Source organism: Rhinopithecus roxellana, chromosome 4, assembly GCF_007565055.1.
Source record: "Rhinopithecus roxellana isolate Shanxi Qingling chromosome 4, ASM756505v1, whole genome shotgun sequence".
NCBI lineage: Eukaryota > Metazoa > Chordata > Mammalia > Primates > Cercopithecidae > Rhinopithecus > Rhinopithecus roxellana.
In genome coordinates, this window is record NC_044552.1 from 29,047,756 (window position 1) to 29,069,199 (window position 21,444).

Here is a 21,444-nt window from a genome sequence, read left to right on the forward strand (position 1 = left end):
CACATTCATCTTGCCTGACCACCCTATTTAAAAGCACTTTGTGCTATCTGTCGGTGCTATGTTCTTTTGGAACACTTACCACAAAAACTGTTTAATTAGCTTTCCGTCTCTCCCCAGTTGAGTGACAATGAGGGCCAGGATCTTTGTTTTGTTCCCAGTATCCCCAGTCCCTAGGTGTTCAGTAAACATTTCCTGAATGATGCATGTATGTGGCAGCAGAAGCTGGGATGGGAAATACAAGCTGGCCCCCAAAGCAAGGTTTAGGAGGCACTGTGGGACTCTTCTCCCTTATTTCTTACCCTTTGCAGTGATCCCACCCTTGGCTGGAAGCCTGTCTCCTCCAGCGGACTTCCTTAAACTGAACCCTAGGAAGTGGAGCCACACCTGGCCCCCTATAAACGACCCAGAGCAAGGCTACTGCTTGGTCTTTGGGAGGAAGTTCAGAAGAAAGTCTTTGGCCATATTGACGGTGTTAGGTTTTCCTGTGACCTCATTCTCACGGATGTTTGTATATCAAATACTATTTCTGGAGAGGACTGAAACCCAAATTATGGCAGTTTTTGGCCTGTGGAAGAGGTGAAGCTAAGTGGGGTGGTAAATTGTGGTCAAATTCTATGGTGAAGTCCATAACAAGCAACATGCCGTCAGCTTAAATACAGCGCGGGTCCTCCAGTCCAACAGGACCCCTGACATTCACTCCATTCCTCTACTTTAGGGAGTGATGAAGAAAGGGAGAGGGTTGGGGTCGGCAACGGCGGATCCCCGCTCCATCAGCCCCGCCCCGCCCCGCCCCGCTCCGCTCCCGGGCCCGACCCCGCCCACAAACTAACCCTTTGTTTTGGTCACGCCCTGGGCCTTGGCCCCGCCCTCCTACTCCGGCTGGGGCCGTGCCCGGCCCCACCCCTTGCGACCGTCCCTCGCGCCCGCCTCAAGTTCAGGCTCCGCCCTCGGCCGCGCCTCCTTCTTTCCCTTTCCGACAGCGCACGAACTGCTGCAGCTCTGCGCGGCCGGGCTTCTCCGGTTTCCCAACGCCGAGGAGAGCTTGTGACGGGCGCTGGAGCTGGCCCGCCGCCGCCGCGTCAGGGACGGCGCTGGAGTTCCCCGTTCCCCTCAGCCTCTGAGCTGAGGCCCCACACCAGAGTAGGGGGCGGCGCGGCACCCGTGTCCCGGCATGGCGACCCCGGACGCGGGGCTCCCTGGGGCTGAGGGCGCGGAGCCGGCGCCCTGGGCGCAGCTGGAGGCCCCCGTCCGCCTTCTGCTGCAGGCGCTGCAGGCCGGGCCCGAGGGGGCGCGGCGTGGCCTGGGGGTACTTCGGGCGCTGGGCAGGCGCGGCTGGGAGCCCTTCGACTGGGGCCGCTTGCTCGAGGCCCTGTGCCGGGAGGAGCCGGTAGTGCAGGGGCCTGACGGCCGTCTGGAACTGTAAGTCCTCACCCGCGGCCCCCAGCAGGTGCGGGAGGCGGGGGCTGTCGGGAGACCGACGCACAGAGAGGTGAAATAAGCCCCTTCAGCGACGGCCTGCCGCGTACCCTATGAGCAGGGGCACCCTTCACTGAACACCTGCCGTGTGCGGGACACCCAGGATCTGGGAACTCGAGGCACACGCCTTCTGTTGGCCGTAAAGTATAGTGATGAGAAGTGGAGGCAAATCCCTTTTGATCGCATACTTCCATCTAAACAATTGGACACATACGTCCAGTATAAGTATACTTATGTATAAAGTGTATTATGTATAAAGTATACATACACTTTATACATAAGTGTATGTATACTTATGTATATGTATAAAGTGTAACACGTGTGTTAAAATACGTACATTTTAAAGTACAAAAATAGATATTTAAAACGTGATGGTGGAATACATACCCACTATCCTGGTGGCCGTATACTCTCTGCTTTTCAAAGCATAACGTTCACTGTAAGGCAAGATTGCTTTCCCTAAGAATGGTAACTGTGAATCCATATATTAGTGTTCTTGATAATTTCTGGCTCTTGGATGATATTGAACTTTGTTTTTTAACCTCTCTGTGACTAAGAATTCCTACTAGGAGCAGAGGTGTTGGCCCTGCCATTTTATTTGGTTGTGTTTCTGTTATTGATATTATCTCCAATTTTTTGGCAGGCATTCTATTAAGCTACGTGCTCATTTGTGAGGACAACTTTTGTTTGAAAAAAAAAGATAGTACAGTATCCACAAATGCACTTAACTAGCAAAGTTAACTAAAACACACAAAAAACGAAAAATGAGTGGGTGAGGCGCCATGTTCAGCTCCTAGTGGGGCCAGCCTTCCACTCTTCTTGGATACCCCTCCCCCATAATTTATGCTAGAAACCATCCAGATGCTAAATATTTCTAATGCTTAATTTTTTATGTTTTAGATAAATAGGGGAAAATGGGAGTTCCAATATTTTCTTCCTACACTCCACTTTGAATTTCTTTCAGGAGATGGGTCAGGAGAACTTGTTTGAATCCCCAAATTGGAAGCTATAGAAATGTTTGCCCAGCTATCTGGCTTATTCTGGATAGAGTAAGGGGAGGGCAGAGGCCTTAACCTGGGGCCCCTGGATAGAAAAGTATTTCAGTACAATTGATTTCCTTTATAATTCTAGATATTTTATCAAGTGCATTTAACACTCATTCTGATCACAGGTCTCTGGCACTAAAAAAGGTTAAAATCTCCTGGAGTAGGGTCTTCTCTACCTCTCTACCCCCAAATATCCTCCCTGCCACAAATTAACCATCTTTTAAACTTAGTTTTTTTTTGTTTTGTTTCGTTTTTTCTTTTTGATGGAATCTTGCTCTGTTGCCCAGGCTGGAGTGCAGTGGCGCGCTTGGCTCACTGCAACCTCCACCTCCAGAAGAAGCAATTCTTCTGCCCCAGCCTCCTGAGTAGCTGGGACTACAGGTGCGTGCCACCATGCCCGGCTAATTTTTGTATTTTTAGCAGAGATGGAGTTACCATATTGGCCGGACTGGTCTGGAACTCCTGATCCACCCACCTTGGCCTCCCAGTCAGTGCTGGGATTACAGGCATGAGCCACTGCTCCTGGACCATCTTTTAAACTTTGACTCTAGTTTTTCTCTCTCACATAGTGTCTATATTCCACAAAGAAATAGTTGTCTTTTTTTTTTTTCTGCCTCACAACCCAAGTGCCTCTTGACAAATGGCCCTGCAAAATTATGCATAGGGAGGAGTAAAGACATGATGGGTAGTGGGCTAAATGCTGCCGTGACTTGCCACACCAAGCCTCAGGTCACATAGGATCTGGGTTTGTGCCTCGGCAGAATTACAGATGGTTACATTGCATCATGGGCCTTTGGAGCTTGGGGGAATAGTGTAAAACCTATTTTAAGAAAAGTTAGGTGCTTGCAGGAGAGCACTGGTTCTGCTTAAACCCCTGGGGCTCCAAAACAAAAGATCCTCATCCCCCTGTCTTCCCCTTTGACTCTGTGAATACTGTTTGGAATCTGTAAAGTGATTCCTTCTGTTTCAAGTTTCATCTCTGGGAAGCCTTCTGTGTCCACAGCAGCTCTTGCCGATCTCAGCACACTTATTCTCAGAGAGTTAATTCATTCAATAAATGCGCAACAAGTGCCTGCTCTGGGCTGGCGCTGTGCTGAGTCCTAGGACACAGAGAAAGGAAACACTACCTTCACCTTTTAGGAACTCACAATTTGGTGAAAGGAACACAAGAGCTGGACAGATGAGTGACCTGGAGAGTTCCAGGGGATTGCTGAGGGCAGCCATAGGGCTGCATGACCAAGCACTGCACAGCATCCTGGAGTATTATTTTTCCCTAAAATTTGGGAAAGAACTTTTTTCTTCTTTTTGTGTAAAACAAGCATGAATCTGTTATAGAGTAGGTTCCAGTATGAATTTTGAGCTGAAACAGATGACAGAGGCCAAAGAATACGGCCTGTCATATGATACTCAATGAACACTTACTGAACAGTTCTCGTGTTGTCTCTCTCCATCCACTGACTTTTTTTTTTTTTTCCTTTTTTTGAGATAGTGTCTCACACTGTTGCCCAGGCTGGAGTGCAGTGGCATGATCTCGGCTCACTGCAACCTCTGCCTCCTGGCTTCAAGCCATTCTCCTGCCTCAGTCTTCCTAGTAGCTGGAACTACAGGCACATGTCACCATGCTCAGCTAATTTTTGTACTTTTTTTAGTGGAGATGGAGTTTCACCATGTTGGCCAAGCAGATCTCAAACTCTTAACCTAAAGTGATGTGCCCACTTCAGCCTCCCAAAATGCTGTGATTATAGGTGTGAGTCACCACACCTGGCCAACATCCACTGACTCTTACAGATCCTGCCTGCCAGCCCCCATCTGTCCACTGCCATCGAGCCCCCAGCTCTGCCCAGTCTGCCCTGTGCTCCCTTCAGCCAGACACTCTAACTGCTTGCTCTCCCTCTGCTACCCAGGAAACCACTGTTGCTGCGATTGCCCCAGATATGCCAGAGGAACCTGATGTCCCTGCTGATGGCCGTTCGGCCGTCACTGCCGGAAAGTGGGCTCCTCTCTGTGCTGCAGATTGCCCAGCAGGACCTAGCCCCTGACCCTGATGCCTGGCTCCGTGCCCTGGGGGAATTGCTGCGAAGGGATCTAGGGGTGGGGACCTCCATGGAGGGAGCTTCTCCACTGTCTAAAAAATGCCAGAGACAGCTCCAAAGTCTGTGTAGGGGGCTGGGCCCAGGGGGCAGGAGGTTGAAATCTCCCCAGTCTCCAGACCCTGAAGAAGAGGACAACAGGGACTCCCAGCAGCCTGGGAAACGCAGAAAGGAGTCAGAGGAAGAGGCTGCCAGTCCTGAGGGGAAGAGGGTCCCCAAGAGGTTCCGGTGTTGGGAAGAGGAAGAAGATCATGAGGAGGAGAGACCTGAACATGAGTCACTGGAATCCCTGGCAGATGGAGGAGGTGCATCTCCTATTAAGGACCAGCCTGTCATGGGAGCTAAGACTGGCCAGGACGGTTCCAGTCTGGAGGATGCTAAAGGTCTAGCTGAGAGTTTGGAGTTGCCCAAAGCTATCCAGGTACTTTGGTAGGGAGACTGGGTTTAGAGTGATCTTTCACCAGTGGTGGCTTTATCCGTGGGGAAGGCTGGTTGGGACACTTTTTCCCAAAGGAGTTGACTGTAGTTCTTGGAGGAAAAAGGAGGAAGGTAGGGTTTAGGGAATGTAGCCTCCACTCCACAGACTTTTTTTTTTCTTTTTTTGTTTGAGATGGAGTTTTGCTCTTGTTGCCCAGGCTGGAGTGCAATGGCACAATCTCAGCTCACCGCAACCTCTGCCTCCCAGATTCAAGTGATTCTCCTGCCTCAGCCTCCCAAGTAGCTGGGATTATAGGCATGTGCCACCACGCCCAGCTAATTTTGTATTTTTAGCAGAGACGGGGTTTCTCCATGTCAGTCAGGCTGGTCTTGAACTCCCGACCTCAGGTGATCTGCCCGCCTTGGTCTCCCAAAGTGTTGGGATTACAGGTGTGAGCCACTGTGCCCAGCCACTCCACAGACTCTGAAGGAGGGGTAGGGAAGGGAGTTACTGGAGGTGGGAAACGTGTCCTAATGATCTATAACGTGGAGTTAAAGGGTGCCAGGCAAGGGAGAGGCTCTGGAGCCACCCCTGTTACCCCGTAATGTGGATGGGAAGAATCATGACAGCATCCAGCCTGCCCCTGCCTCCTTGTCCGAGGCCTGGGTCTACCCCCATTTGGGTTGGAAGCAGAAAACAATTCTAGACAGCTGGTTTTCTTTTTTTTTTGAGATGGAGTCTCTGTCGCCCAGGCTGGAGTGCAGTGGCACGATCTCGGCTCACTGCAACCTCCACCTTCTGGGTTCACACCATTTTTCTGCCTCGGCCTCCTGAGTAGCTGGGACTACAGGCGCCCGCCACCACGCCTGGCTAATTTTTTGTATTTTTAGTAGAGATGGGGTTTCACTGTGTTAGCCAGGATGGCCTCAATCTCCTGACCGTGATCCGCCCGCCTCGGCCTCCCAAAGTGCTGGGATTACAGGCCTGAGCCACTGTGCCTGGTGACAGCTGGGTTTCATTTGGACCTTGTCTAGTTTGGGTTCTTAGGCACTTTTCAAGATAGAGACTTCATGTTCTTGACTTTTTTTTTCCCCTCAAGACAGGGCCTCTCTTTCCCCAGGCTGGAGTGAAGCTGGGATTACAGGCATTCACTATCATGCCTGGCTAATTTTTTATTTTTATTTTTGTAGAAATGGGGTCTCAACTAGTTGTGCAGGCTAGCCTTGAACTCCTGGGCTCAAGTGATTCTCCCACTTCAGCCTCCCAAAGTGCTGGTGTGAACCACCGTGCCTGGCCTCTTGACTTCCTTGAATCATCTTTGCCGGCTAGCTCCCACTGACTTGGGGAGCCGGAACCAGGCTTGGGGTCATGCTGCTGGGGGAGGGATGTGGCAGTGACTGGGCTTTCCTCCACAGGACCAGCTTCCCAGGCTGCAGCAGCTGCTGAAGACCTTGGAGGAGGTGACTGGCCCCACCCTGTTCCCCATAGCCTTTCTTCCACCTTCTACCCAGATCCTAGCTATGCCCAGGAAAGGCCCAGTGCAGTGATATACAAGCTGGCTGGGGGAGGGGGACTGGAGTAAAGGTCTGAGGACAGTCTCTGAAGGAGCTTTTCTTGAACCAAGTGTAGACTTACCATCTAACACCAGGTAACTTCCTCTTCTCTGGTAGCGCCTTCCAGGATCTCAGCCACTCCTTCTGCCAACTGAAGGGGCGGCTTCAGTGACTTGTCACCGAGGGCTCTGCCAGCCCTAATGAGATTTGATTTGTCTCCACAGGGGTTAGAGGGATTGGAGGATGCTCCCCCAGTTGAGCTACAGCTTCTTCACGAATGTAGCCCCAGCCAGGTGAGTCCAGATAGACTGCCTGGCTCTGAGGTTATATTCTCTCTCCTTATCTTTTTCTATTTAAGTTTATGTTTTCCTACCTCACGTGGGAAATGTGGGAGGGGATTTTGTTGTTTTCTTTCTCAGTGATGGGGTCACCCTCTGTAGTTTCTTTTAGCCCCTGGTTCCTTCCCCTAGGGCAGCTCTCCCAGACTTTCTTTGCTCTGGAGTGTCTTTGCCCTGCTCCGTCTGCGGCCCAGTTGCTTGAGACAACCTAGCGGAGGCAGAGTTGCTTGAGACAACCTAGCGGAGGCAGAGTTGCTTGAGACAACCTAGCGGAGGCAGAGTTGCTTGAGACAACCTAGCGGAGGCAGAGTTGCTTGAGACAACCTAGCGGAGGCAGAGTTGCTTGAGACAACCTAGCGGAGGCAGAGTTGCTTGAGACAACCTAGCGGAGGCAGAGTTGCTTGAGACAACCTAGCGGAGGCAGAGTTGCTTGAGACAACCTAGCGGAGGCAGAGTTGCTTGAGACAACCTAGCGGAGGCAGAGTTGCTTGAGACAACCTAGCGGAGGCAGAGTTGCTTGAGACAACCTAGCGGAGGCAGAGTGCACGTCCTGGTGTCCTTTCTCCCCCGTGCCCCGCTCTGTCAGCAGATGGACTTGCTGTGTACCCAGCTGCAGCTCCCCCAGCTCTCAGACCTCGGTCTCCTGCAGCTCTGCACCTGGCTGCTGGCCCTTTCACCTGATCTCAGCCTCAGCAATGCTACTGTGCTGACCAGAAGCCTCTTTCTTGGACGGGTAGGTGTATTGGGAGGTACTCAGAGTGCCAAGGACAATGGGGAAGAGCATCTGGGCCCTCAGAAGGGTGGTACTTGAGAGAGAGGATTCCCAGCCTTGTAGACATCTGGGCTGTTTGGGCAGCCTGGGGCAAGGAAAGGATCCCTGCTTAACTGGCAGGGCATGGACCCCCAGACCATCTACCCACATGGCATCTAACTTCTTTTTTTTTTTTTTTTTTTTGAGACAGAGTCTCACTCGATTGCCTAGGCTGGAGTGCAGTGGCGCGATCTCCTGCCTCAGCCTCCTGAGTAGCTGGGATTACAGGTGCTCTCCACCATGCCTGGCTAATTTTTGTATTTTTATTTATTTATTTATTTAGAGATAGAGTCTTGCTCTGTCACTCAGGCTGGAGTACAGTGGCGCAGTCTCGGCTCACTGCAACCTCTGCCTCTGTGGTTCAAGTGATTCTCCTGCCTCAGCCTCCTGAGTAGCTGGGACTACAGGCACCCACCACCACACCTGGCTAATTTTTGTATTTTTAGTAGAGACTGGGTTTCGCCATGTTGCCCAGGCTGGTCTCGAACTCCTGGCCTCAAGCGATCCAGCTGCCTCAGCCTCCCAAAGTGCTGGGATTACAGGCGTAAGCCACCATGCCCAGCCAGCATCTAACTTCTCTCTGGACACCAGAACCTTTCTAGAAGCTGATCAAGGGACTTTCAGGGATTTGGGAACTGAGCAAGAGAGGTATATATCTTTTCCAATGGGTGGGTCCATGTGAGTTCTAAGTAAAAGAACTTTTTCTTTTTTTTCCTTTGTAACATGTATCAACATCTGAAATGTGTGTTTGATAAATGCTGTTGAAATGAAAAGAATTAATTTTTTCCTCCCTGTTGGCTATAGATCCTCTCCTTGACTTCCTCAGCCTCCCGCCTGCTTACAACCGCTGTGACCTCCTTCTGTGCCAAATATACCTACCCTGTCTGCAGAGCCCTCCTTGACCCTGTGCTCCAGGCCCAAGGCACAGGTAATTCTGGAACCAGCCCCAGGCCCAGTAGCTCTGCCCTCAATGTTCTTAGCACCCTTCACCCCAGAGTGGCCCTGGCAGGAGTTTGGTATTCAGTGATTAAAGATGCCTGCTGCTTCCCTGACAATGCCTCTATAACAGGCTGGGCATTCTGTTACCGCCTCCCCACTTTCCACCGTCTTCTACCATTTCCCCCCAGACTTCCCCTTCTGCTTTCCTCTACCCAGGTCCTGCTCAAACAGAGTTACTATGTTGCCTTGTGAAGGCAGAGTCCCTGGAGCCAGATGCACAGGTTCTAATGCTGGGGTGAGTGTGCAGGCCTCCATGCTGTCCCCACTGCCACCTGTTCCCCCAGGCTACAGTGACATCACATGTGTTGGGCCCTGCAGGGAAGGCTCACCTTCTCTAGGAAGCCTCATGTATGTCATCTCACTCCATCATCTTCCTCCTCTATGAGTCCTCTTTGCCTTTTGTTCTCAGGATGCACTCTCTACTCCTAGTTATTTTTTAGGGGACCCTTGTGTCTCACTACCAAATACTTTGTTGTCAGCTCCTGGGGCTTTTGGGGTGTGACCTTCCTGGCAGTTTTATGAGCTCTGCAATAGTGTCTGCTGGGGCTGGTGCCAGCATCAAGAGGTCTCTGACTACCCTTTTTTTTTTTTTGCGGAGGGGGCAGGGGACAGAGTCTTGCCCTGTCGCCCAGACTGGAGTGCAATGGCGCGGTCTCTGCTCACTGCAACCTCTGCCTCCCGGGTTCATGCAGTTCTCCTGCCTCAGCCTCCTGAGTAGCTGGGATTACAGGCGCCTGCCACCACACCTGGCTAATTTTTTGTATTTTTAGTAGAGACGGGATTTCACCATGTTGGCCAGGCTGGTCTCGAACTCCTGACCTCAGGTGATCCACCTGCCTGGGCCTCCCAAAGTGCCACTGTGCCCCACCCCTGACTACCCCTTTGTTGACTGGAGATCTTGGCTGTCCTCAGGGCCTTGCCATGCTGTGGGAGTTGCAGCAGCAGATGGATACTCAGGCTTGGGTGGGAGGCCAGGCATTTCTCACTAGGGCCCCTGCTTTGCAGACAGATCTTGGAGCTGCCCTGGAAGGAGGAAATTTTCTTGGTGTTGCAGTCACTCCTGGAGCGGCAGGTGAGCAGGCTGTCCTGGGGAAGAGTGGACAAGGAAGTGCTGCAGTCCTTGGAAGGACATGGGGTTCTTGGGTTTCTGAGTCCTTCAGTGGATGCAGGGTCAAGTAGGACAGCTGCCCTACAGCAGCTGCCTGAGACAGTGGGAGAGACCTGGGGCATGCAAAGCTGGTAGCAGAGAGCTGAGCACATGGTCACTTCAGCTCCACCTCTTACTAGCTGGGGGGCCTTGGGGTGGGATTTTTGATGTGTGTGTATAAATTTTATTTTATTTTTGAATAGGTAATAGATTCGTATGTTCACAATTTTTTTTTTCTTTTTGAGATAGAGTCTGGCTTTGTCACCCAGGCCAAAGTGCAGTGACACAGTCTTGGCTAACTGCAACCTCTGTCTACTGGGTTCAAGCAATTCTTACGCCTCAGCCACCCAAATAACTGGGATTACAGGCATGCGCCACCATGCCAGCTAATTTTTGTGTTTTTAGTAGAGACAGGGTTTCACCATGACTTGAGGCCAGAACTTCTGGGCTCAAGTGATCTGCCCTCCTTGGCCTCCCAAAGTGCTGAGATTATAAGCGTGAGCCACCATGCCCAGCCCATATGTTGACAATTTTAAAAGCTCAAAAGGATACTGTGAAAAATATTTCCCTTACTTCTCTTCTCCAACCATCCAGAGTCCCCCAGTTTCAGGGGAAACCCCCCTCCCAGAGATACCATCTATATGTGGAAACATGTTTACACTTACTATCCATCCTACTTTTTATGGAAATTGCAACACACCAAACTCAGTGCCCTGTACCTTGCTTTTTTTACTTCACAGTATATTTTGGTGATTTTTTTTCATATCAGTACCTAAAATTCTGCCTCATTTGTTTATATCTTAGATAACTGACCTAACTTCTTTATGCCTGTAGTTTCCTCATCTACAAAAGGAGAGATACAATATTAATAGCACCCACCACATAAGATTGGAGTGAGGTTTAAATGAGATAATTGGTATAAAGTACTCAGAATGGTACCTGATGCACAGTGTTTATTAAATTATTATTATTTGAGACGGAGTCTCACTATATCACCTAGGCTGGAGTGCAGTGGCGCGATCTCGGCTCACTGCAACCTCTGCCTCCTGGGTTCAAGTGATTCTCCAGCCTCAGCCCCCTGATTAGCTGGGATTACAGGCACGCACCACCATGCCCAGCTAATTTTTGTATTTTTAGTAGAGATGGGATTTCACCATGTCAGCCAGGTTGGTCTCGAAGTCCTGACCTCAGGCGATCCGCCCTCCTCGGTCTCCCAAAGTGCTGGGATTACAGGTGTGAACCACCACACCCAGCCTAAATTATTATTATGAAGAGCCAGGAGATTAAGGTGGCAGTGTCTCTTGGGCCCTGACTCATTTATATCTTTAACCACTGAACCAGACGAGGGATCCTTGGCTTCCCCTTGGTCCTAATCTGAGCCTTTGCAATGGTAGCCACCATTTTCTGAGACGTGCGTGTCTTACGTGCATTATCTCATTTAATCCTTTTCACAGTCTTCCATTAGATATTCTGAGCCTCATTTTACAGATGTGGAAATGGAGGTTTAGGTTGGTTAAGTAACCTGCCCAGGGTCACCCAGCTAGGAAGTGGTGGAGTTAGGAATTGAATCCAGGACTGGCCGAATGAAGAGCCCAAGCCCTTCTTGTGATTACTGCTCCATCTCCCAATGTGTGCAGGTGGAGATGACCCCTGAGAAGTTCAGTGTCTTAATGGAGAAGCTCTGTAAAAAGGGACTGGCAGCCACCACCTCCATGGCCTATGCCAAGCTCATGCTGACGGTGATGACCAAGTACCAGGCTAACGTGAGTACTGATAGGGCCATAGGGCTGGTCCTGCTGGCAGGGCTGCCCTGGGCCTGCCACAAGGGTGTATGAATATGTAGGTCAGGGATAAAACCCTGAGTGCTGGGGTTGATGTAGACCCTCCCAGAAAGATGGAAGTATGAACATGCTTCTGTTGCACAGTTTCAGCGAGCTCCTGAATCCTCTGGAGATCCGAACAGAAGGACCTCCAATGTGAGGCATCAGGAGTCATTCAAGGGCCTTCAACCTGGGAGTAACTTGGTCAGATCTGTACTATTAAGAAGCATCTGGCTTCTGTGAGGAGTGGGATTGGAGGGTGAAGATCTAGGGCCTGAGACCTGTCAGGAGGTTGTAGCAACAGGGCAGAAAGAGAAAGTGTGGCCCCAAAGGAAGGCAGGTGTCACACAGTAGAGTGTCTGTGAACCTCAGTTTTCTCATCTGTAAAACGGGAGGGTTTTGAGGATTATATACAGCAATGCATATACATGATGTTTATGTATGTTTGTATATGGATTGATGCATATAAAGTGCCGCCACATAGTAAACACACAATAATTGTCAACTATTACTAATGTGGCTGGCTTAGTAAGTTGTGCAGCTAGTATTTGGCTCCAGGTCCACCTGGTTAACCATGGTGAAATAATGAGATTAGATTGCTCAGGAGTCTCCTCCTCCTTCCATCCTCCTGGCTTCCTCTCTCCTTCCTCAATAGAGACCCTGGGGTAGTGGGGAGAGAGGAGGGATCAGCTGCTGGAGTCCTGACATGATTTTGCCTTCTCCGCAGATCACTGAGACCCAGAGGCTGGGCCTGGCTATGGCCCTAGAACCTAACACTACCTTCCTGAGGAAGTCCCTGCAGGCCGCCTTGAAACATTTGGGCCCCTGACCATCCAGCAAGGGACCACCCTCTTGGTGCTCCATCACCAGCTTCCTGAAGGGCATTTCTGTCTTCACCACCTTCTGTCTTGAGCCCTAGCCTGAGGATAAAGGCTGAGCCTGGCCATCCCAGATTCCAACTGCCTCCCTGTTCCAGGCTGCATAGGGGCATACTGGCTTCCCAGCCAACAGGGAGGCAGTCTCTTGGGCTAAGGAAGCTCAGCTATATTTTTCATTTCTTTTGTTTTTGAGAGAAGGTATTGCTCTGTCATCCAGGCCGGAGTGCAGTGGTGCGATTGATCATGGCTCACTGCAACCTCTGCCTCCCAGGCTCGATCCTCCCATGTAAGCCTCCCAAGTAGCTGGGACTACATGCACATGACACTGTGCCCCAGCTAATTTTTTTATTTTGTAGATAACAAGCTGGTCAGGGCTGGTCTTATACTCCTGAGCTCAAGTGATCTTCCCGCCTTGGCCTCCCAAAGTGTTGAGATTCACAGGTGTGAGCCACCACACCAGGCCAGAGCTATATTTTCAAAGGCTGCTGGCCCCAGGCACACTCCTCATCAATTCTCAGGCTGCAGGGACAGAAACTTTCCGACAGGGCTCAGTAGGGTCAAGCCGACCCAGAGTGGACATGGGATGCTCCAGGAGATCTAGGGTACCGGTGTGCTCAGATGAAGCTCTTGTGCTCCTGTATGTTATGACCTTCTGTGTTTTTGTTTCTGACTTGAATTTATCAATGGTATTGAATAAAAAGCAAGTTCAATAATGTCTTTTTCTTTTTTTTTTTTTTTTTTTGCGGCAGAGTCTGACTCTGTCACCAGGCTAGAGTGCAGTGGCGTGACCTCGGCTCACTGCAACCTCCACCTCCCCAGTTCAAGCGATTCTCCTGCCTTGGCCTCCTGAGTAGCTGGAATTACAAGCTCCTGCCACCATATCCTGCTCATTTTTGTATTTTTAGTAGAGACGGGGTTTCACCACATTGGCCAGGCTGGTCTCAAACTCTTGACTTTAGGTGATCCACCTGCCTCCCAAAGTGCTGGGATTACAGGCGTGAGCCAGGACGCCTGGCCAATGTCTTATTAGAAGCAGTACCTTCCTTCCTGTGAATTCTGGGTATTGAACTCATCCCCACCCCCTCCACCTCCCTGCTCAATGACAAGGAACATCTTTTTCCTGGTGAGGGGAAGGGTGTAGGGTATCTTACTCACTTTCTGAGGGCCAAATAATGTGTAATACCACCCACCCCATCCTACAGGAGCTGCTCCCACCAGGCAGGGGGATAGGTGGGAATGGACATCTTAAAGGTGGGAGTGACTCAGTCTGGAGTTAGGGAAGGGTTTTGGGCAGATGAACCCTAGGAGAGATCTGAAGGGCTCTTTGGGTTACAGTGGGCTAAGAGGATGAGACCCATTGGACAGAGGAAAGAGCAGAGAAGACACCTTAATGGGTGTGCAGTGCTGTGTGCCTGTTTTACATCTTTGTATTCCTGTAGCACCTGGTTAGACGCCTTATTCATAGTAGTCACACTTAAAACGTAGATGTTATCAAATTATCAAGTGAAAGTTCACTTTAGGACTTTCCCAGCTCTTCCCCTCTGCAGGCGCTGAGAGTCAGGAACAGAACTTTCCGGACAGTTATCACGAGTCCACGTTAGAGCAAGGTGCTGAGGGAGGGGGGTGGGGCCAAGGAACAAGGCTTGCTTTTGAGAACATAAGCTGGTGCGGAGGGCGCGAGGGGAAAGGGGTTTGAGGGACAAGCATGCCGGAATCCACGCTGTCAGTGAACATCACTGGGCTGTACCAGTACGTGTGACTACCGAAGCTCGAGTCCTGAACCCAGCTGCTTCCCTAGGGGCCCAGCAACAGCGGGCGCGAATCGGCACATTACCTGGGGCCACGGGGCGCTCAGGGCTGCGACAACTCTGTGGGTTCCCGCGCCGGCCTAGCGGCCCAACGACGCCCCCAGCGGACGGAGAAGGCCGCGCTTCTCGGGGTTGGCCCACCCAACCTCTGTGTGGGTAGGACCGAGGAACAACGCATTCTCGCGAGATCAGGGCCACTATTAGAGCGCATGCGCAAACCGTACTAGTCTCTTTTCCGGTTAGAGCGGTGTGAGAAGCCATGAGGTAAGTGGTCCTGAAACCCCTATCTGCGTTCATCCGCGCCTCCAGGTGCCCCGCCAAGGATGCGGCTCCTGCAGGCCGAACTGCGGGCCCTTGCGCCACCTTCGCCGCGGGGCATTTCTCAAGGCGGGTCGGCCTGCGGGTAGCCCTTCCTACCAGGTCCCATCACCGAAAGGCTCCCTCTTCCACCGGGGTTTGGGTCTGGGTCTGGGCTCCCGTCGCTCTACTTGGTGTCTGGAATCTACTGGGGAGTCCGCCGTGGGTCGCCCGCCCGTCTCGAAGCTTGGAGCCTCGGAGGCTTCCGAGCAGTACGAGCGTGTGGACTCCGCGGCCCTGAGCGCGCTGTCGCTTCTCTCAACGCAGCAGCAAAGTCTCTCGCGACACCCTATACGAGGCGGTGCGGGAAGTCCTGCACGGGAACCAGCGCAAGCGCCGCAAGTGAGTGCCGACCCTGGGGCAGGGCGCGGGTGGTGAGGTCCGGCGTGTGCTTAACCCCCCTTCTCTCTCGAAGGTTCCTGGAGACAGTGGAGTTGCAGATCAGCTTGAAGAACTATGACCCCCAGAAAGACAAGCGCTTCTCGGGCACCGTCAGGTTGGCACCGTTCTGACCCCACCCAGCCCTCAGTGCCCCCGTGCCTGCCCCTCCCCTGCAGGCTCCCGCTGAGCCGGAGGCGGGCACGTCGGTACTGATGTGTTAGGGTAGTTCAGACCCCCTGCTCCGGGCAGGCGCGGCTGGACGGACCCCCACCCTGGGTCTTAAAACATGAGGGGAGGCGTGGGGAGGCCTTGGCCGAGCCCGCCGGCCAGCCTGAGAAGCCAGGCTGGCTGCTGGTGAATGTGAACGCTCCGGGTAAGGCTCGGTGGCTGCTGCGGTCCCACACCCTTCACCGGTCCTCGGGACCCAGGGCTAGGCATAACCTGTTGATGCTGTCCCCCAAAACGCAGGCTTAAGTCCACTCCCCGCCCCAAGTTCTCTGTGTGTGTCCTGGGGGACCAGCAGCACTGTGACGAGGCCAAGGCCGTGGATATCCCCCACATGGACATCGAGGCGCTGAAAAAACTCAACAAGAATAAAAAACTGGTCAAGAAATTGGGTGAGTCCGGCCGCTGTGGTTTTGCTGTGGTTTTGCATGTGAGATGTGGGGTGGAGGCGGTAGAAAGGCTTTTCTGCCATTTCGATTTTTAAATGATGAGGGGGCTAGACTAGCAAATGCGGCGGTGGTTGCCTAGCTGGCCTGAGTGCTGTTTTAGCTTTGGGGTGGTTTGATGTTTGTATTTGCTATGAGGATTCCAGTTGATGAGGGAGGCCAGGTGCTGGTGACGTATGATTTGGAAATCTTACCCTGCGTTGTTTAGGCAGTGGCATTAGACTGCTTTTACAGGTAGGAAGCAGACATTCCCAGTTGTCACGTGTCCAGGGTCCACCGCTAAGAAATAGGCACAATTCGAGCCGAAGCAGCCTTTTTTTTTAGTTATTTTTTGGGACGGGCTGGAGTGCAGTGGTGCAATCTCAGTTCACTGCAAGCTCCGCCTCCTGGGTTCATGACATTCTCTCGCCTCAGCCTCCCTAGTAGCTGGGACTACAGGCGCCCGCCACCACGCCCATCTAATTTTTTTTTTTTTGTAGTTTTAGTAGAGACGGGGTTTCACCGTGTTAGCCAGGATGGTCTCGATCACCTGACGTCATGATCCGCCCAAAGTGCTGGGATTTACAGGCGTGAGCCACCGCGCCCGGCCTGAGCCCTGGCAGTCTTGACCGGAGCATCCGTTGTACAGCGGTTATGCCATGGATCATGGGTCAGCCTGATTTTCTGAGAGCGTGATTCGGGACCAGTGAAGGTCCAGAGGACTTTCTGGAAATCTTTTAGGCGGGGGAAAAGACTGAGGAGGGGGTAGAGAGGGTGCTGCTTGGATGTCACATGGTTGATTAAAGTTTCTGGCCTCCCCCATTTGAGGTGTGCCTTGCTGACCAGGTCCTAAGCATTGCCAATGGCTTCCTGTCTTTACCAGCCAAGAAGTATGATGCGTTTTTGGCCTCAGAGTCTCTGATCAAGCAGATTCCACGAATCCTTGGCCCAGGACTAAATAAGGCAGGAAAGTTCCCTTCCCTGCTCACACACAACGAAAACATGGTGGCCAAAGTGGATGAGGTGAAGTCCACAATCAAGTTCCAAATGAAGAAGGTGAGGGGGTCTGGTGGGTTGCTATGGGTGAAGGTGTTGGCAGGGTCTAAATCTTTTTTTTTTTTTTTTTTTTGAGGCAGAGTCTCACTCTGTCGTCGCCGGGGCTGGAGTGCAGTGGCCGGATCTCAGCTCACTGCAAGCTCCGCCTCCCGGGTTTACGCCATTCTCCTGCCTCAGCCTCCCGAGTAGCTGGGACTACAGGCGCCCGCCACTTCACCCGGCTAGTTTTTGTATTTTTAGTAGAGACGGGGTTTCACCGTGTTAGTCAGGATGGTCTCGATCTCCTGACCTCGTGATCCGCCCGTCTTGGCCTCCCAAAGTGCTGGGATTACAGGCTTGAGCCACCGTGCCCGGCTAAATCTTATCCAAGTCTCTAAATATGCCAGTAAGAGCACCCACCAGGATTGAAACTTGGAGTAACCCTGGTCTTCCTTGGCCCAGATCCAAATACCTGCTCACCAGGCCACTGGGGGAGGAAGGACAGGCCATTTGCCATTCTTCCACCAACCTGACTTGATCCTCTTTTCTGTCCTCCCAGGTGTTATGTCTGGCTGTAGCTGTTGGTCACGTGAAGATGACAGATGATGAGCTTGTGTATAACATTCACCTGGCTGTCAACTTCTTGGTGTCATTGCTCAAGAAAAACTGGCAGAATGTCCGGGCCTTATATATCAAGAGCACCATGGGCAAGCCCCAGCGCCTATATTAAGGCACATTTGAATAAATTCTATTACCAATCCCCTCTGTCTGCCTGTGATTGAGGGTGGGGGGGGTGGTTTGTCAGCTGACAAGTGAGGGCCTTGGCACTGCCATGGTTAGTTGTGTAGCTCGTCACCTTGATGATGGATAGTTGGGTACTACAGGGAAGAGGATGTTTTTCTGCCATCAAAATTAGGCAGTCTTGGGTATGTGATAGGGTACTAACAGCATTGAAGCTTTTTGACAGGATTGGTCCATGTAAATTTAAAATAAGGATTTTAGTCAGCATTTCTGTCTTAACAAGGCCCCACGTGGAGTATCGTATGCTTTAGGTCAGTAATGAGTAAATGTTAAGGAAAACAAGGCGCACAGCAAACCAGTACAAAAGTGTAATTAATTAACGGACTTTGTTTTTTCTTTTTTCTTTTTTTTGAGACGAGTCTGTAGCCCAGGCTGGAATGCAGTGGTGCGATCTCACTGCAATCTCTGGGTCCCAGTTCAAGCACTTCTGCCTCAGCCTCCCTAGTAGCTGGATTACAGGCACGCGCCACCATGCCCAGCTAATTTTTGTATTTTTAGTAGAGATGGGGTTTCATCATGTTGGTCAGGCTGGTCTCCTGGCCTCATGATCTGCCTGCCTTGGCCTCCCAAAGTGCTGGGATTACAGGTATGGGCAACTGTCCCCAGCCAGATCCTGTTAATTTTTCTAGGGGAACCAACAGTATTCCAGGTCCTTGCCCCAGGCAGGCTAAGCCCCCTCCTTTTCTGAGGCATTTCCCTGTTGGCAGTTCTTGCCTCTAGCACCCAGTACTGGAAAGGTGGCTTTTGGTGTGGTGGGAGATACCTGCTTTAACCTTAGACTAAAATCAGGTTCGTTTGACTTTGTTTTTAAACAGGGGACCCATTTCATCCCTGCTTTTTTTTTGGGGGGGGGGGGTAGGGGGAAGACGGTCTCGCTTTGTCGCCCAGATTGGAGTGCAGTGGCACCATCTCAGCTCACTGCAAGCTCTACTTCCTGGGTTCACACCATTCTGTCTCAGGCACATGCCACCACACCTGGCTAATTTTGTGTATTTTTTTTAGTAGAGACAGGGTTTTACTGTGTTAGCCAGGATGGGCTCGATCTCCTGACCTCGTGATCTGCCTGCCTCATCCTCCCAAAGTGTTAGGATTACAGGCATGAGCCACTGCGCCTAGCCTCATCCCCGCTTCCCTTTTATCACCCAGACTAGAGTGCAATGGCATGCATGATCGCTGCTCACTGCAACCTCTGCCTCCTGGATTCTCTTGCCTCAACCTCCCAAGTAGCTGGATTACAGGCACATACCACCATGGCCAACTAAACTTTTTTTTGTATTTTAGTAGAGGGTTTCACCATGTTGGTCAGGCTGGCCTTGAACTCCTGACCTCAAGTGATCCACACACCTCAGCCTCCCAAAGTGCTGGGAGTACAGGCATAAGCCACCATGACTAGCTGAGAAGGATTATTGTTTTGAGACAGAGTCTCGCTCTGTTGCCCAGGCTGGAGTGCAGTGGCACAATCTCAGCTCACTGCTGGCTCTGCCTCCCAGGTTCATGCCATTCTGCCTCAGCCTCCTGAGTAGCTGGGACTACAGGCACCTGCCACTATGCCCGGCTAATTTTTTTTTTTGTACTTTTAGTAGAGACCGTGTTAGCCAGGATGGTCTCGATCTCCTGACCTTGTGATCTGCCTGCCTCGGCCTCCCAAAGTGTGGGGACTAAAGGCATGAGCCACCACACCCAGCGGAGAAAGGTTATTTTAAAGCATAAAAGTAGTGCTTAAAAACGCTGCATTTTGGCCGGGCATGGTGGCTGACTCCTGTGATCCCAGCTACTTGGGAGGCAAAACTGAACCCGGAAGGTGGAGGTTGCAGTGAGCTGAGATTGCGCCACTGCACTCCAGCCTGGGCGACACCAAGAGTCCATCAGTGGTGGTCTGGGGGAGAGGCCACATTTCTCAAAACAAGCTTTCCCTGTCCCTGAACTGAAGAATAGGGTTTTCACTCTTCAGCAGCTTTTGCTTTTTTAGCTTTTAAGTTACAGCACTTTCCTTTTTTTTTTTTTTTTTTGAGACGGAGTCTTGTTCTGTCGCCCAGGCTAGAGTGCAGTGGTGCGATCTCAGCTGCCTCCTGGGTCCACGCCATTCTCCTATCTCAGCCTCCGGAGTAGCTGGGACTACAGGCATGCACCACCATGCCTGGCTAATTTTGTTTTGTATTTTTAGTAGAGACAGGGTTTCACCGTGTCAGCCAGGATGGTCTCGATTTCCTGATCTCGTGATCCGCCCACCTCAGCCTCCCAAAGTGCTGGGATTACAGGCGTGAGCCACTGCGCCCGGCTAGTTATAGCACTTTCTTGGTAAGAAAGATAGAAAACCTAATGAGGATGAGCAGTGAATTTTGGTTCTAAAGACAGGTCCAGCCAGCTACTTTAGCTTATTTTTTCTTTGGGCTTTTCTGTATTTTCTAAACCTCCTGTGATCTTTGCAATCAGTAGGAAAAGGGAAACTTCAGCTTAAAGCAAAAGCAATTATCTGAAGACTTGTGTGCTAATCGCGCACAGATGTAATTGGTATCCAGTGGATCCTCCAACAAAGGAATTCCGCCTCCTGGACCCCTCCTACCTACTGGAGCTCTGGGCACCCTCTCATCCATCCATCCATCCATCCAAGCAGGACAGTTTGGGGCTCCCTAGTGGGATACCAGGCACACAATGTGGAGTCAGGCAGACCAGGTTGGAATCCTGATGTTGGCAGTGACTGGCTGTGAGAAGTACATTTAACATGTCTCAAGTTCTCCCCATCTGTTAACTTGAAGGTTGGACTAGAATGACCTAGAAGACTAGATTCTAGAGGGTTGCCAGATTTAGCAAATAAAAATGCAGGATGTCCTTAGTATTGCATGGAACATACTTAAATCATCTGTTTATCTGAAATTAAAATTTAACTGGGTCATCCCCATTCTGTTTAACCCTTTATTCTAGAGTCTCATCTCTAGCCTGCCACCCTCAGAGCAAATACAGTTTCATCCTGTGACAAGTGAGTCCAATCAGTTCACCCATATTTAACTGCAGTTTGAAAAAGCTGGAACAGCCTCTTTGGAAAATGTTCGCTGAAAGTGTTTTTTTTTTTTTTTTTTTTTTTTTTTGAGATGGAGTTTAGCTCTGTCGCCCAAGCTGGAGTGCAGTGGTGCAATCTCGGCTCACTGCAACCTCCACCTCCCGGGTTCAAGCTATTTTCCTGCCTCAGCCTCCCAAGTAGTTGGGACTACAGGCACGTGCCACCACGCCCGCCTAACTTTTTGTATTTTTTTTTTTTTTTTTCATAGAGATGGGTTTTTACCATGTTAGCCAGGATATGGTCTTGATCTCCTGACCTTGTGATCCACCCACCTCAGCCTCCCAAAGTGCTGGGATTACAGGTGTGAGCCACCGTGCCTGGCCGCTGAAAGTCTTGGACTATCTCTGCCCCAGCCCGCTAAGGACTCTGGTCCGTCCCTACTGAGGACAGGTGGCTCAGGACAGCAGGGCTTTCCAGGCAGACATGGTAGGTCAGCAGCTGTCACCTGGGGAGAGCGCCTATGCTCCTTGAGTCACTTAGGGTCAATTGCTAACCCCCAGGCTTTGGTCTGTGTTGTGCTGGCTTAGCAGGGGGCCTGGAGCTTCCATCTCAGTCAATGTGCAACCTTGAGCAAATCACTTCCCTCAGGTGACCTCAGGCCAGCACATACAAGTGCTCAGCTGGAAGCAGGAGGGAGTGAGGGAAATGTTGAGTGTGGGTAGGGCTTGGGGCCCCCCAAGAGATGGCATTGCAGGGGTTGGGGGTGATGATACACCACGACCTGGGAGGAGCCCTCAACTGAAGCTGTTGCAATCCCAGGGTCTGGCACATTAAGTGG

General features: G+C 51.3%; 2 protein-coding genes across 4 annotated transcripts; both read left to right on the forward strand.

Annotated features, from left to right (window-relative positions):
• The first annotated feature begins 966 nt into the window (after nucleotides 1-966).
• Nucleotides 967-13,291, forward strand: FANCE (FA complementation group E). 3 transcript variants are annotated; one of them, XR_004056940.1, is made up of 10 exons: nucleotides 967-1,419; nucleotides 4,427-5,033; nucleotides 6,446-6,490; nucleotides 6,808-6,876; nucleotides 7,508-7,654; nucleotides 8,537-8,660; nucleotides 8,888-8,966; nucleotides 9,741-9,803; nucleotides 11,516-11,641; nucleotides 12,426-13,286. XR_004056940.1 is itself a non-coding variant. In XM_010389652.2 (10 exons), the coding sequence occupies exons 1-10, from the start codon at nucleotides 1,172-1,174 to the stop codon at nucleotides 12,525-12,527; spliced, it is 1,611 nt and encodes a 536-aa protein (XP_010387954.2). In that variant the 5' UTR covers nucleotides 967-1,171; the 3' UTR covers nucleotides 12,528-13,291. The 3 variants fall into 3 exon arrangements, 2 of the variants coding, with proteins under 2 accessions (XP_010387954.2, XP_030785231.1); XM_010389652.2 differs by having other exon boundaries at nucleotides 7,511-7,654; nucleotides 9,737-9,803; nucleotides 12,426-13,291; XM_030929371.1 differs by having other exon boundaries at nucleotides 9,737-9,803.
• A 1,283-nt stretch (nucleotides 13,292-14,574) lies between these two features.
• On the forward strand, nucleotides 14,575-17,567 carry RPL10A (ribosomal protein L10a). The gene is made up of 6 exons (XM_010389654.2): nucleotides 14,575-14,648; nucleotides 15,009-15,083; nucleotides 15,157-15,237; nucleotides 15,591-15,739; nucleotides 16,656-16,828; nucleotides 17,367-17,567. Exons 1-6 carry the CDS (start codon nucleotides 14,644-14,646, stop codon nucleotides 17,535-17,537), a joined length of 654 nt encoding a protein of 217 aa, XP_010387956.2. The 5' UTR covers nucleotides 14,575-14,643; the 3' UTR covers nucleotides 17,538-17,567.
• Nucleotides 17,568-21,444: the final 3,877 nt, after the last annotated feature.